The sequence below is a fragment of the Chrysemys picta genome, chromosome 1, assembly GCF_011386835.1.
Source record: "Chrysemys picta bellii isolate R12L10 chromosome 1, ASM1138683v2, whole genome shotgun sequence".
Classification (NCBI taxonomy): Eukaryota; Metazoa; Chordata; order Testudines; family Emydidae; genus Chrysemys; species Chrysemys picta.
In genome coordinates, this window is record NC_088791.1 from 137,923,528 (window position 1) to 137,940,320 (window position 16,793).

A 16,793-nucleotide genomic window follows, 5' to 3' on the forward strand; every position below is an offset into this window, starting at 1 on the left:
AGAGGTGTAATATGAATTATGAAGCTCCTCCCCTCCTTGTTCTCACCCCTGTGCAGACACTTGCTATTCCTTACCCCTTATTCTCCTTTACTCCCCAGTCTCACAGATTGAGCCTCTTTCAAGCCTCCAGGCTTCATCATTGAATAGTTTCCTTTCTTTGAACTTTCACCAGTTTTTCCAATATCCTAAAATAAAGGGACAGAAATAGTACATCCTCAGCTGGAATATTGTAAGACCATGTAAACACTCTTCAGTCCCATACAGTCCTACCTGCAGGACACTCACATGCTCTGCTTTGTGTCTACCTGTTCACCCCTTGAGAATTTTGTTGGCTACCAATACACTGCAGCAGTGTCATACATTGCCCTCTTATGAAAACACTCTCTCTCATCACTGGAACACAGGAACTGGCTATGGAGTAAAGGGCTGCTGCTTATTTAACAATGTCTTTGCTGTTGAGAGATGAAGGTTCCCTTCATTTCATCCCCAGGAAGGCCTGGGGAAGGTTATGGGATGTCAGCATAACCAATACTCACTCATGGATTCATTGACTCTTTAGGTCGCATAGAGGTGAGGCTGGTTGGAGGGGACACTGCCTGCTCAGGACGTGTTGAAGTCAAACATGGAAATACATGGGAGACAGTCTGTGATTCACACTTGGATTTCAACACTGCTTCTGTTATCTGCAATGAATTAGGGTGCGGACAGGCTGTAGCTACTATAGGAGCAGCACATTTTGGAGAAGGACACGATCTGATCTGGAAGGAAGAGTTTCAATGTGTGGGGAATGAGTCTTTACTTTCAAACTGTCCCAGGATGTCCCGTCCCAATGACACATGCTCCCATACTGATGTCGTCAGCGTATTGTGTTCAGGTAAGAATTCAAAGTGTTGACTTTAACATACAACTAACATGGGCCCTACAGTGAGGCTACTCCGTCTCTTTTCTCTCACATCCATGTATTCCTCACATGAACCCACATCCCAGAAAACTTTGCATGTTTCCAAGTTGCTTCAAAGGATTCCCGTCTGCTACAAAGGGTGGATCCACTTTCTCACCACCCAGGGGGAGCCAAGAAGAGATGATGTGAATCCCATTATCTCTCTCATATTCCTCTCTATTTTAAGTGTCTCCAATAAATGGGGACAGTTCTATTTACCTTTTTCCTGCTAGAAGGATAGGGTCCCAGCAGAGCTCTGATTTCCCTTATCCTCCACTAGGGATTCAAGTTTTCCACTGTTGAGCACTTTCCTCCCTACTCAGATACATCTGTAAGGGGAAGGGGCAGGGTCTAGTGGTCAGAGCACATAACCGGAACCTAGGAGACCTGGGTTTTATTTCCAGGTCTGGTTCTGTATTCAATAATGCCGTGTACCTCAGTTTCCCCATCTGTAAAACAGTTAATTGCCTCTCAGAGAGTGGCTGTGAGGCTTACTTCATTTATGTTTGTAAAGTGCTTCCAGGCATTTGAATACATAGTGCTATGTAGGGACCAGGTGGTGGTGTTATTTTAAAAAACTTTCTTGATGGATTTGGAGTAGTTATGGCCACTTTTATGTTATTGGCCTGCAATGGAGGTTGGCTTTGTCCCACCCATTCATACAGATCTGATTATTAGAGACTAGCTGAAAACCCGTGATATTGCATGGGTGTAATTCATAAAGTCTTGTGAAGCAACAGTGCCTGCTGGAAGAAAATATTAAGCAAAAAACAGAAAGAATATGAATGCAAAACATGTAGATTGTCAAATTGCAATGTATGCACATGTGACAGCTTTGGCTCATATCATCTAACTCAGCTATACCCACCTCCCTCCCAGTTGTTTTTTAAATTACTTAGGACAGTTAATGTTTTCACGGAATTTTGAACCACACATTTCATTAATGTTGAAAGCATGTAGCCATTTTCATTCTGAGGCAGACATTAATTGAAAGACAAATGCTCGACAACTGGAGTGCCGGACAGCTCTCTTATTTAAAAATGAAACTTTATTACCAAGATGCCTTTCACCAATCTGAGTATATCACTGTACCAATACCGTATGTATTGCTAAAGTATGTTTTCACCCTGGTCTGTCTTTGGACTTTTTAACTGCCCTCTATTCCCCTGCCAATGTCTGTGTGATAATTTCAGGTTGGAAAGTCAACCTTGTAATGCACACACAAAACACACTTGCCCTCTTCTCAGCCCTGAGATGGGGGAAACTTCCCTTTATTCCCTCTTCACCAATAGCAACACTCCCCTGCTTCCTGCAGCAAGTGGGTTTGTCTTCTGCCTGGTTCCCAGCAGGAACAGTTTCCCAACTTTGCTCTCCCTGCCTCTTGCTGCCCTGGGATCCTCTTTCTGTGCTAGGGACATACATGAAGGCAGGGCTCAGTGGCAGGGCAGGTCTGTGTCCTCAGCCCTGAAGCTCTCACACAGAGCTTGGCTCAGCCCTGAAAACTGGAGTATTAGAGGAGCTTCTTGCGTCATCACACCAGCTCCTCTGATGCTTTTTGTAGGCAACAAAATCCCATGACTCCCAATCAGCTTGCGAGATCTGGAGACACTGCAAGACTGCCTTCCCCAGTCTGCCACCTAATCCCCTTCATCTCTCACCCCCATTGCTGTCTTCTGCAGCCCCCTCAGCCTTCCTGCACTTCACATCCCCCTATGTCCCTCTCAACCTCCCTTCCACCTCCACCTGCCCCACACTTTCCTCTGCCCCCCAGCCTCTCTCCTGTCCCACATCCTTCTCCATGCCATTCTGTAAAACCCATACATCTGCCTTCTGTCATTGCCCCCTAGTGGCCTGCTCCCCAAACTCTCCCCCCCCCCCGTCCTTTCACATGGCCTCTGCTGCCCATCATGGTCCCTGGGTCCTGTCCAGCCCCCTCAGTCATAAAGGGGCAGCCATGTTCCCTGTGGGCTTCAGTCTAATTGAAAACAGAGGGAGCTGGCATCAACTTTACTCAGGGCAGCCTCACTCCCACACACCAGCAGACTGTAGGGAGATGGCAGCATCTTGCTGGCTTCAGCCCCAGTGACAGGAGATGGCACCATTTGGAATAAGGGAAACTCAGAGAGTTGAAAAAGGCTTACAACTTGAAAGTTGGAAAGTAAGTGACTATGAATTCCAGTGATGACTGAACCTGTTGATATTCTGAACCAGAGGAGCTCTCAGCCATGCGTGTAGCTGGCCCCAGCATTTCATGCTGACTCAGCACACTTACTAGGTGTCAGATGGACTCTGAGTGACATTCCTGGGATTTTCTTCTATGGGTAACAAAGGTCGCCTTCTTGTCAGGGCCAGGGCCTTGTCAGGACACAATCTAAATGGACGAGCTAAAAGAAGGGTGGGGCCATGTAGCGAGGTGCTTCCCTAACATCACCGCTAACGGCAGAGCCTGGAAAGGATCTGCATTGCCCACTAGCCTGTCTGTGACACACACCACTGGTCGAAAGCCCTGTCCATGGCAGCCAGCCAGATAACCTGTCACTGTGTCAATGATGAGCCCTGGCTGGCTGGCCATGATCATGCTGCCAGGTTGGGTATTAGGATGGGCTGGGGAAAATGGAAACAAAGGTCTTTCCTGAAAGGGGAAGTCCTGGAGAGAGGAAGCCAGGATTGGAGAGAGGCTGCCTTTCTGTATAGGGTGGGAGTGCCACCTCCAAGGCCCAGAAGAACTGTCCTGTCTGTTGGCAGACCCAGATCCCGGGGTAGGTGTGGTTGGTCTGTGGACAGGGCCATGTCCCAGGGCTAAGGACAACCATGGGGAGGGGCTCAGTAAGTTATGGGAGGTTTGGTGGGATTCGGGGTTGGGAGTGGGGCCCGTCTCTCCCATTGACTGGTGTCTGCCTTGGCACACTACACACATGCAGATCAGGATGAGCATGCCAGCCTGGAGGCCATTGTGTGTTTCCAGTGGTGACACACAGCTGGTGTTCCAAGATCAATGCATTCCCAGGTGCATTTGTGCACAGCTTAGAAATCCTGGCAACACCAACCCCTCCCCCGCCCCCAGCCAGTAACACCTATGGACCAGCAACTGGCAAGGCCATAGAAAACTAGCCAGGTAGTATAAGGCTGGTAGTAGGGAGAGAGGGAGACCTCAGCCCCAGGGTGCTCATTCGTACACATTTCTCTGTGTGAGCTTCTAGTAATAATAAAGCTCTCACCTCCCCATGCCCCTTTCCTCCTTTATCCCTTCAATGGTGTGTTTGACTCACTTTGGGCCTGATCCAGCAGTGGCAGCTGAGGGTGCTCAGCCTCTCACAGGATCCACTCAGCACCTTGTGAGATTGTGCCCTGTATTTGGGGGAATCTCTGTTGCTGAACGCAACATTCTGGAAGCGCCCAGGGTATCATTGGGCAACCTTAACTCTTCATTAATGATATTTTTTTACCATTTAATTCTACTCAGTCTGCTTTGAATCCCCAATTCTACCCACAATCCCAGAACAGTGCTACAACTTCGGGGCAGGAAGATAAAAAGCAAACACTGGTGTAACTGTCCTCAGAAAGCCCCAGATTGAGCACTGTTGAGTTGACTGAGGCAGTTCACAACTTTTAAGAGTTTCTGTTTCAGTGCCACCAATGGAAGCCCGAAGCAGCTCTTCACCAAGGGATCCTCCTGGAGCGGTCAATAACCACGGGGCTTAATTGCTCTCCAGCTGCAGTCACTACATTAGGTGTGGCTGTACTGAATGGTGGAGGATTACGCTGGAGCAGCTTGGGAGAGCTGTGGTTGTAATAGGAGGAGATCTGGGGATTAGTTTGAGGAGTATCAGAGAGCTGTGAATGTGATATGAGGAGATCTGGGCTTGAGTGCCCCTGTGTGTGTTATCAAAGGAAATATGTGCATATGGACCTTGAGGTTCCAGTCAGCATCATTTGTGTAGGCTATGTCAGGAGCAGGGTACTGGGTTCCTCTTGCTATAGGTATTGTCAGTAGAGAGTTAGGACATGAGAGCTGTGTGTGGATTTAATGATGGGTAGGGGAAAGTAAATGTTTAGGGGATATCTTATGTTGATGTGTAAAGGGGTGGTAAAAGTGTGGTATGCTCTCAGGGGGTAGGTTCAGTGTTTGAGCCTAGGGAAAGTGCAGATAGTGCCTGTCTATTACAGTGACCAGGCAGAGTGTCAGGTTTCAGAGTAGCAGCCGTGTTAGTCTGTATCGGCAAAAAGAAGAACAGGAGTACTTGTGGCACCTTAGAGACTAACAAATTTATTAGAGCATAAGCTTTCATGGACTACAGCCCACTTCTTCGGATGCATATAGAATGGAACATATATTGAGGAGATATATATACACACATACAGAGAGCATAAACAGGTGGGAGTTGTCTTACCAACTCTGAGAGGCCAATTAATTAAGAGAAAAAAAACTTTTGAAGTGATAATCAAGCTAGCCGAGTACAGACAGTTTGATAAGAAGTGTGAGAGTACTTACAAGGGGAGATAGAGTCAATGTTTGTAATGGCTCAGCCATTCCCAGTCCTTATTCAAACCGGAGTTGATTGTGTCTAGTTTGCATATCAATTCTAGCTCTGCAGTCTCTCTTTGGAGTCTGTTTTTGAAGTTTTTCTGTTGTAATATAGCCACCCGCAGGTCTGTCACTGAATGACCAGACAGGTTAAAGTGTTCTCCCACTGGTTTTTGAGTATTTTGATTCCTGATGTCAGATTTGTGTCCATTAATTCTTTTGCGTAGAGACTGTCCGGTTTGGCCAATGTACATGGCAGAGGGGCATTGCTGGCACATGATGGCATATATCACATTGGTAGATGTGCAGGTGAACGAGCCCCTGATGGTATGGCTGATGTGACCAGTTAAAACTAGACAGATGTTTAGTCATCCTGTTCATAAGAACTGCCAATGATGTTGTCAAGGTTCCTTCCCCACTCTAAACTCTAGGCTACAGATGTGGGGACCCACATGAAAGACCCCCTGGCTCTTTAGGACACTGAAAAACAATCAGGTTCTTAAAAGAAGTTTTTTTTTTTTTTAAAGATAGAATCACCTCTGTAAAATCAGGATGGACGATAACTTTACAGGGTAACAAAAAGATTCCAAATAGAAGAGGATTTCCCCTCTAGGCAAAACTTTAAAGTTACAACAACAGGGATAAACTTCTCTTAGCACAGGGAATATTCAAAAGCTAAAACAAAAGATACAGAAATAGTAAGGAAAGATGTTAAAGTAATATTAGATGGATCATTTCAATAGAAGCTGGATTACTTGCTTGGTCTCTCCCTTTGTCTCCTGGGAGAACACCCACAGAGCACAAAACAAAGCCTTCCCGCCCCTCTCCTCCCCACCCCCCCACAGATTTGAAAGCATCTTCTCCCCTTATTGGTCCTTTTGGTCAGGTGCCAACCAGGTTATCTGAGCTTCTTAACCCTTTACAGGTAAGGAGGGATTTTATGCTACCCTTAGATGTATGTCTATGACAGATGTGAATTCTACAACCTCCCTTGGCAGCCTATTGTAGAAGTAAACTACACTTCTACTTAGGATGTTTCTCCTAATATCTAACAAATTTCCCATGCTGCAGATTGAGCCCATTACTTTTTGGCCTACCTTCAGTGGACAGGAGGAAAAATTCATCCTGGTTCTCTTTATAACAGCCCTTAACATATTTGAAGGCTGATATCAGGTCCCCCTAAGTCTTCTTTTCTTCAGACTAAACATGACTTTAACTTCTACTCATATGTCAGTTTTTCTAAACCTTTTATCATTTTTGTTGCTCTCCTCTGGGCCATCTCCAAATTTGTCTACATCTTTTCTAAAGTGTGACACCCAGTGTAACCGGTTGGATCACAGAAACCCCCTTGGGAGCTGCCACCTGATGTGCCAAGACTACGTCTAGCCCTGTTTTCCCTGCCAGCTCAGGACTCCAGCACCCTGTCTTGCTCAGCCAGACACTCCCATCTGCTCCAACACAGACCCAGGGTCTGAATTACTTGCCCCAAAGCTGCAGGTTTACCTGAAAGCAGCTCACAGAAGTGTTCCTGTCTAACACTCAGATGCCCAACTTCCAATGGGGTCTAAACCCAAATAAATCCGTTTTACCCTGTATAAAGTTTATACAGGGTAAACTCAAATTGTTCACCCTCTACAACACGGATAGAGAGATATGCAGAGTTGTTTGCTCCCCCAGGTATTAACACATACTTTTAGTTAATTAATACATAAAAAGTGATTTTATTAAATACAAAAAGTAGGATTTAAGTGGTTCCAAGTCATAACAGATAGAACAAAGTAAGTCACCAAGCAAAATAAAACACGCAAATCTATGTCTAATCAAACCAAATACAAATAAGATCCTCACCAGTTCCAGAATGTTCCCTTTTACAGACTAATCTCCCTTTAGCCTGGGTCCAGCAAGCACTCACACCCCCTGTAGTTACTGTCCTTTGTTCCAGTTTCTTTCAAGTATCCTAAGGGATGGAGAGGCTCCATCTTTAGCCAGCTGAAGACAAAATGGAGGGGTCTCCTAGGGGTTTAAATAGACTCTTTCTTGTGGGTGGAGACCCCCTCCTCACTCCTATGCAAAGTCCAGCTCCAAGATGGAGTTCTGGAGTCACCTGGGCAAGTCACATGTCCATGCATGACTCACAGTCTTTACAGGCAGAAGCCATTGTCCACATGGTAGCTTGTATATCTCCAGGAAGACTTTATGTGGATTGGAACATTCCAAGATGCATTGTTCCCCAAGTGCTTCCTGATCAGGTATTTAACCTTGCAAATTCCTTCCTAAAGAATCTGACCAAATGCCTCACAAAGCTTACTTAGAAATCAAGCAAGTATACAGCCAATATTCTTAACCTCAAGTAAGAAATGATATATGTATACAAATAGGATTAATTTTCAGTAGATCATAACCTTTATGTTACATGGCATATGTAAAGGTTTAGACTCACCCCTGCAGCGCCACCAGCTAGTCATCTCCAGGAATTAGCTCTCATAGCCTTGGAGCGCCCTCTGCAGGCCAGTGATCAACTGGTCCTCTGCACACCCCCCCCACCCAATGTCCCTCCTTGGACCCTAGTACCCTTTTGTCTGCGGTGCTGCCCCCTGGCAGTAACCCCACAGTCTTAGGGTCTCCCCTCCCCAGGGAACCCCCCACCCACTATTCCCACCTCACCTCAGTATAAGGCTACTGTCAGTCATTGTCTAGCCCCTCACCCTGGGGCAGAGTGCAGTATCAGCCTATTCATCACTGGCAAGGAGAGTTTGGACCTGCTGCCTTGGCCTATCCCTGGGCTGCCCTCTGCAACCCCCAGTACCTCTTGGCCTTCTGCTAGGCAACAGCCTGGGGCTTTCTAGGCTGGAGCTCCGCAGCTCCTCAGCCTTTCCCCAGCCCTGCTCCACTCAGGTACCCTGTCTCTAGCTCCCTACAGCCAGGCCCTTCTCCCTCTACAGCTAGAGAGAGAGACTGCTAAGCTCCTGGCTCCAAGCCTCTTATATAGAGCCAGTCGAGGCCTGATTGGGGCGTGGCCCAGCTGCAGCTGCTTCCCAATCAGCCCAGTTTAGCAGCTCCCAGCCACAACCTTCCCCCAGGGCTGTTTTAAGCCCTTCAGGGCAGGAGTGGGGTAACCACCCCGCTACAAGTATAAAACACATTCTAAGTATATTTCCATAGAGCCTTATGGGAGGTACCGTCCGTCACACCCAGACTTGGACACAGTACTCCAGCTGAGGCCTCACCAGTGCCCCCTAGAGCAGGACAGTTACCTCTTTTGTCTTACATGTGACACTCCTGTTAATACACACCATCATATTCAGTTTGTGATCTACTGTTACCCCAGATCTTTTTCAGCAGTACTACGACCTAGTCCAGTTATTCTCCCTTTTGAAGTTGTGCATTTGAATTTTCCTTCCTAGGTGTAGTACTTTGCACTTTTCTTTATTGAATTTCATCTTGTTTTCAAATCTGCTCTGCAGCTTGTCAAGGTCATATTGAATTCTAATCCTGTCCTCCAAGTGTCGATCTCTCCCAGCTTGGGTCACCTGCAAATTTTATAAGCATATTCTCCATTCCATTATCCAAGTCATTAATGAAAATATTGAATAGTACCATACCTAGGACTGACCCCATGGCAGCCCACTAAATACACATTCCCAGTTTGACAGCAAACCACTGATGACTACTGTTTGAGTATGTTTTTTCAACCAGCTGTGCACCCACCTTATAGTAATTTCATCTAGGTCTCATTTCTCTAATTTGTTTATGAGAATGTTGAGTGCAACTATATCATAAGCCTAACTAAAATCAAGGTATATCACGTCTACTACTTCAGCCTATCCATGAGGACAGTAACCCTGTCAAAGAAGGAAATTAGGTTGGTATGGCATGATGTGTTTTTGACAAATCCATGCTGGCTCTTCCTTATAATCCCATTATACTGTAGGTGCTTATAAATTGATTGTTTAATAATTTGTTCCAGTATCTTTTGTGTACTGAAGTTAAGCTGACAGGGTCCTCTTTATTCCAGTCTTTATAGATAGGTACTTGCCCTTCTCCAGTCCTCTGGGACTTCACTTGTCCTTGATGAGTTCTTAAAGATAATTGCTAACAGTTCCACCAGTGCTTCAGCTAGATCCTTAAGTATCTTTGTGTGAAAATCAGGGTCCAGACACCCCAACGGGAGAACAGGAGGCCTGAAACCCAAAGAACAAGCAGTTGAAACAACTGTTTGTATACAGTATTATTGTATTATAACAGTGTGTTGGGTAAGATATCATATAAAAACTGGAGACATGCTGGTTATGGATATCGTTGGGTGAGGTATATAGAGATGGCGAGTAGAGTTATGTATGTGTATGTTCCTAAAATATGTTTTGGGGACAGACTTGATAAACAAGTTTGTCCCAGACAAAAATATGTTGTTTTGCCAGTTTGTCCATGTCTCCAATGTAAACTGAGCAAGCTGTTGCCAGAGACAGTAGCAATTATGTTACATATGAGCCAAGAGGGGGATGGGAAGTCACCAGTAAGAGTCAAATAGCAAAGGAGAATAAATGTATCTGGGGATGCACTTCAGACTAACACATTTCAAATGTTTACTAAAGTATACAAAGAAGGGGATAGAACTTCTTAGTTACCTATCATTTAGGGGGCAAAGGGGACAGCACCCTCTAATTCTGTGAATGTTGGACCCTCCTGCCGGAAGGCTTGGAAATGCTGGTAGCTTGAAGTGAGAAAGCTGTTGCGGCAAAGATCATAGTTTGCTAAAGTAAAGTCTTAGACACTGGAAAGTTGTTGTATTTTGTTATGTTTGTAAGCATTTCTGCTTCTGTTATCTTTGCTTAGAATCATTTAAATCTATGTTCTTTATTAATAAACTTATTCTTGGTTTTACCATAAATTAGCTCAATGCTGCGTGTTAAGGTAAAGAGTGTGTCCTCAGCTGGGTTTGTTACTGAGGGGTTTTAGAACCCAAATCAGTGGTAACTTAACTGGTTTTCTTCAAGAAAAAATGAATGTGGCCATAACTCCTCTGTCTGATAAATGTTTGTTACAAACCAGTGTGCTTCACTTAAAACTACTTTTTATTAGGTTTCAAGCGTGTGCACGCACACACACACACGTATGCTGTAGTAGTAGGGTTCAGAGCATTCCAAATATTTATAGTTACCTAAAAAGGTCTGAAATTGTCTCAAGAAATTAATAGCGAGGCTAGCGGGGCCCCCCTCCTTCCATCTGACTACTGATGTCAAATCCTTGCCAAAAGAAAAACTTTCTCGGACTGCTCCACACTTTCTAAATAAAATTTTTATATATTTTCTTTGGATAAAGAACACAACTCATAATAACTTCTAATTGGCTAATAATTTCCGCAGCAACAACCAATAACAATTCATTATTTTTTATTTGCAAAGTATTTCTAGTTATAGTAATAAAACTTACATGTTAGAGGCACCTAAAACCAAGGTCGGTTGTCCAAACATTTTTTCTATTTTACAGTACATTTATTTTTTATTTTATTCTTCCATTTTGATTAGAAAAACTGCAAGCATGAAGCTATTTGACCTTGCCTCTCAGGGTCATAAAACTATTTTTAGCTATGTGATGTTTTGGTTTCAGCTGGCAGTGGTTGAACATACAACATGACTGACTCCTGTGCTGTCAAATTATGTGGTACATGCAGGAATGTCAAATACAGGGGCTGCAGGCTAACAGGCTAGTGTGTGTGTGTGTACTGTATCTTTGGGGACAGTAGACTTAATAATTTCTATGAGGCTTGCATTCCTTCCCCCTCATTGCTAATATTAATTGTATTCGGTATCTACTCACCATTAAGCTTTTCAGTAAAGACTAAAGCAAAATAGTCACTAAACACCTTATCCTTCTTGATATAATACCTTATTAGCTCTTCTTTGCACTAAGTAGAGGACCTGTATTTACTTCATCTTTCTCTTACTCCCTAATGTATTTAGAGAACTTCTTCTTATTGTCTTTTATGTCCCTTGCTGGGTGTAACTCATATTGTGCTTTAGCCTCTCTGATTTAGTCCCTACATACTGGTGCTGTGGTTTTGTGCTCATCCTCATCATGCCTTCCTTTCCTTAGAATCATGAAAGCTATCGTTTCATGGTCACTTTCACCCAAGTTGTTTTCCACCTTCAGATTCACTAACAATTCCTCCCTCTTGGTCAGAATCTAGTCTGAAATGTCGATCCCCCTGGTTTACTTCCTCTACTTGTATGGAACAAAAGGTTTTCCCCAACACTTTCCAAGAACTGATTGAACATTTAGTGTTTTGCCTTATTACTTTTCCAACAGATGTCTGGGTAGATAAACTCCCCTGTTACTGCCAGGTCTTGTGTTTTAAATATTTCTGTTTGTTGTAGAAATGCCTCATCCACTCCTTCTCCTGATTTGGTGAACTATTTTAGACACCTACCATTACATGACCTCTACTTTTCCCAGCTTTGATCTTTCCCTAGAGACTTTCAGCTGATCTGCCTCTCACCACCTTCTGGGGCTCAGAACCTCAGACTTACCCAAGGTCAACCAGTGGCAGAGCTGGGGATAGTCCCAGTCCAGTGCTTTTTCCACTAGGGCACAAGGTCGCTATGGGATTCCTCAGTGCTCCTCCCCGTCCTGTACATTTTGTTACAATGCAATGGGGATAATGGTGGTTGCGTAGTTGCTACCGGGGCCTGCAAAGCGGTAGGGCTCGCCTAGATTGCAGCACACACGGAAGGGGAGAATTCATGGCTGATGTGCCTTACCTCAACCCCCCAACTTTTTGTGCTACCCTTCCTAGTTTGCAACCCCTCCTGTCTCCTCCGCCCCAATCCTCACTCACTCCCTTGCCTGAGCCCGCCCACAACTTCCTCTCTCCCCTACCAGCCATTCCCCTTTGTCTCCCTCCCCATAATAAACACATCCCTGGCTGCAAACCCAAACATTTCCCCCTGTTACCATCTACTCTTGCACACCTGATCATCCCTCCCCCTCCCAGTCAGCATTCACATTTGGGAATAGTTTTCTTTTCAAAAGCTGTTTCAGCACATTCTGAATATTTTGCTGCACTCAGATTATATTTACACCAAACAAAATCCCCCCATGAAAGAGACAAATTGGAACAATAAACCTGCTTTTTTAACATCGTTTTTTTTTTCTGGGCTGGAGTTGCACTCACAGTGCCAGGGGTGGGGGTGCCTAGCTGTAAGGACCACAATTTACCCTCAAAGCCACCCACATCTCATAGTGGATTGGTAAGTTTCCAGATAGCTATCCTCTCTCACTGCACATGCTCAGTGTAGTCCATTAGGCATGTGTGTAGGCGCACAAGCTTTCGCAAGCACCTAACTGGAGAAGCAGGTGCTTTTTGAAATAACATTTTAATTTGATTTCCCCCAAGGGCTGGTGGAGGCCATGTACTCTGTTGGGGGTAACCCTCGAGTGTCTGAGACCCTGGTGCAATGATCTGAGCCTTGGTTTGATCTCTATCTGTGAGCAAAAATAGAATGCCAGAATCTGTCAACTTTAAGATAAGCTGTTGTTTTTCCCCCCCCGAGAGCTGTATATTGGAAACCCCTTGGTGAAATGGCCCCAAATTTTGATTACTAATACAACCCTGTGCTCCTATGTGAAATACCGTATTTCAATCCAATCCGATCAATCAGGCAGACATTAGAGCACTTAGAAAAATTTAGCTTTGAAGGAAAGCTGGTCTCAACCTTAACTGTTGCAGAGCTGTCACTGTGCTATAATATCACCACTGTGTATTTTGTCCCCAGTCAGACCCCTGAGTTCAACTGTTCTGATTCAGAAAGCTTCCAATAACCTAGGACTCAGCACCCATGAGAACCCCAGTTTCTTCACATGACATTTGTGTGAGATCCTGGGGACAGCTGCTCCTGATTCCTGACCAGCACTTTGGAACCACCAAAACAGAGACTGGGCCCAGCCCAAGACTATCCCAGGCGTGACCCTGAGCCCAGAGCGGTACATGCTGGAGTGGAGTTTGGTGGGTGCTGTGTGACCCCTCACAAAGGGCAGACATGGGCAATAACACCTGCACTGTAGGAACCTGATTATCATGTCTGAACGTCCTGATTCACAAAGTGCCCAGTAAACTGGGAAATAATTATTAATACTTTGTCACATCTCTGAAGACAATTGTGCAAGAGAAATATCCCTCTGATCTCCCTTCTCCTTGTTCTCAGGGTACTCCGGGTACAGGCTGGCAAACGGCAGCACAGGGTGTTCGGGGAGAGTGGAGCTTCGCCATGGAGGTACCTGGGGAACCCTCTGTGACTCCCAGTGGGATTTACAGGCTGCCCACAGCCTCTGCCAGCAGTTTGACTGTGGATTCGCCCTGTTGATTCCAGCAGAGCAGCTCTTTGGCACAGGAGATGGGCCTGTCTGGAATGGCACATTTGGCTGTGAGAGGAACGAATCCCGCCTGAGGGACTGTCCTGTTACTGCGCTGGGCACAACTGAGTGTCCCCCTGGGAGCGAAGCCAACGTTGTGTGTTCAGGTGAGCAGCTGCAGTGGGAAAGAAAAGAACTGGGGATTGGGGAACATCCTCAGCCAGATCTTCACAGTGTGTCAATCGGCCAAGCGCCACTGGGCTCAGTGAGGCTATGCTGATTTACACCAGGTGGGGACCTGGCCCATAAATTGGCGCCTTGTCCCTGCACCAGCCACGTCTGCTGGAACTGATCCCTCTGTGAAATGCTTGTGGTGCCTTGAGTATGGAATGTACCAAGGAAACCAAATTCTGGTCCCTTGTCCTCCCTTTGCACTAACTGACGTGGATCGAGGATCAGTTTGTGAATGTGCTGGTGTGGAATAGCCCCACAGCCCCCACAGAGTAACTGCTAGCATTGAACATGAGCAAAAATTCCTTCCTGTTCCCCACTCCCCTCCCTGTCGTTGCCATTAACTCTGATCACTGTGCCACCTCGACACTCACTTTCCCTCATGCTCAGGGTGCCCGGGCGGCAGGTTAGTGGACGGCACCGAGTGCTCCGGGAGAGTGGAGATCCGACATGGAGACACATGGGGAAGCCTCTGTGCCTCCCACTGGGATTTGCAAGATGCCAACGTCCTCTGCCATCAGCTGAACTGTGGCTACGCCGAGTCGATCCAGGGAGGAGCCCATTTCGGGGACGGGAGCGGAACCATATGGAGTGACACTTTTCATTGTGAAGGGACTGAAACCTGCCTGTGGGATTGTTCTCGCATGGCCCTGGGCAACCCAGCCTGCTCCCGCCGAGACACGGCCAGGGTTATTTGCTCAGGTAAGTTTAATACAGACGTGTATATGTTAGTTACAGTGCAGTGTACTGCCCAGATTAAGATCTTCACGAGTAGTCCCATTGACTACAGTACTCAAGGTAAGTAGGGGTGTCGGTATGTTGCTCTTTGTTTAAGTTCCCCAGATCAGAGACTCCTCCGGGTGCAGAGAGGGGTGGCAAGGTGGATCCTAGCACTATGACAGAGTTAACCGGAGAGAATGGCTCTGTGCTATAAACCTGGGGTTTCTGATTCACAGATTCCCTCAGTCCCAGCACGGCTGACTCAGCCCTTCATCAGATTGAAGCTGGTGTTGCAGAAGCAACCTATACGCAGAGATCTCATCCAAGCTGTGGGGCCATTACAATCCCATTTCACTCTGGAAAAGTAGGTGTTTGCCCTGGTGTTCCTGGCCAAAATTCTTCCCCCGTTGCTCATCCTGGGTTGTGTGCTGGTGGGCTGCAGCCCTCACCTGCAGTTTGCTCAGTGTGTGTGTGTATGTTTGTAGATCATTAATACCCCACAACTCTTCATAGAAATAGTCATTGCTTTGCGAAAGATCCCAGTTTTCAGGAAAGTGTTCAGCTGGTACCAGATCTTGGCTCCTGAGCCAGCTGGGAACTTTCACAAAGATCCTGCGCTTAGTGAGAGCAGCTGTTGCTTTGATGAAGATCCTCCTCTACAATGCAACACAAATACTGCAGGGTCCTTTTTCCTGCAGGCTTCTCCAAAGATCTTCAAAGGCTTCCCCATGCCACACCAGAGAACTGCCATAGCTGAGAGATGGCAAGTTATCTGATGGCTATCCATAGTGGCTTAGGCCAGGTTTTTCAGCTGTTTCACTGTTGCTCCATTCAGCATGGGAGTGACTAACTGGTTTAAGAGCCTACGTTTCATTTTCAGTAAGGATTTAGGCATTTAGGAGCCTTCATCAATGAGATCAATAGGATTCACATCCCTGAGTGACATAACTATGCCAACCTCACCCCCAGCGTAGACAACAATAGAAGAATTCTTCCATTGATCTAGCTACCACCACTCGGAAAGGTGAATTACCTACAGCAATAGTCAACCCGCTTCTGTCACTGAAGGAGGGCTTGGCTACACTCGGGACTTCACAGCGCTGCCGCAAAGTGCAAGGGTAGTCGCACCGCCAGCACTGCGAGAGAGCTCTCGCAGTGCTGTATGTACTCCACCTCTCCGAGGGGAGTAGCTTGCAGCACTGCAAGCAAGCGTGCAGCGCTGCACGCTCTGATTACACTGGCGCTTTACAGCGCTGTACTCACTGCGCTCAGGGGGGTGTTTTTTCACCACCCTGAGCGCAGCGAGTACAGCGCTGTAAAGCGCCAGTGTAATCAAAGCCAGAAACATCTACACTACAGCAGCGTAGCTGCAGTGGTGTTCTGTGTCACCATAGCGCCCAGAGTGTAGACATGGCCTTAATAAAACAAACATTTAATGCACAGAGAAAACATTGTAATGACTATGAATAACATTTAAAAAAATTAATCAGTAAATCTATGGCTTCTCCTTATAGAGCATGTCCCCCTTTTGTTTCTGTTACAACTTACCATGTTCTATACTTCAGCACACACATCAAAACACATTCCCCACTGATCTTCTCTTAGAGATGATTTCTCAGTCTTTGCAGTCTGGTTGTAACATGTAGTGTGTCTTCAGAGCTTGAGAAATGGCAGTACCTCAGTTGTTTCAAACACTTTGGAACTCGGTGAGCAACGAAACAGCCTGGGGATCTCGGCAGCTAGCAGTGCTCCTGCCCTAGGCTTGGGTTAAGAGTTGACTGGGTCTCTCAGCTGCTGGTGAAACAGAAATCTGTAGCCTGTATTCAAAGTGGTACCAGGATTGGAAGCAGCCTCTACAATATCTGTTCCCTGGATCTCTGTAAGGCTCTCACTCCATAGAGCACAGTCTTCTTCCCATAAACTCAGCTAAGTCAGGCAAGAATTCACAAATCCTCACCTCACTAAGTGCTGCCCCATTCTCTCTCTTTAACTGAGACAGAATCCCAGTTTAGAGCAGTCAGCTGATTG

The 16,793-nt window shown here is 46.0% G+C and overlaps 1 protein-coding gene across 1 annotated transcript in view; it reads left to right on the forward strand.

Annotated features, from left to right (window-relative positions):
- Positions 1 to 562: 562 nt before the first annotated feature.
- The window catches only part of LOC122172996 (antigen WC1.1-like), a 64,371-nt gene continuing 48,140 nt past the window's right edge, over positions 563 to 16,793 (forward strand). Inside the window, exons 1-3 of the mRNA XM_065584730.1 lie at positions 563 to 874; positions 13,667 to 13,981; positions 14,436 to 14,747. Coding sequence (XP_065440802.1) covers positions 817 to 874; positions 13,667 to 13,981; positions 14,436 to 14,747 — 685 coding nt within the window. The 5' untranslated portion in view covers positions 563 to 816. The remainder of the gene's footprint in view (positions 875 to 13,666; positions 13,982 to 14,435; positions 14,748 to 16,793) is intronic.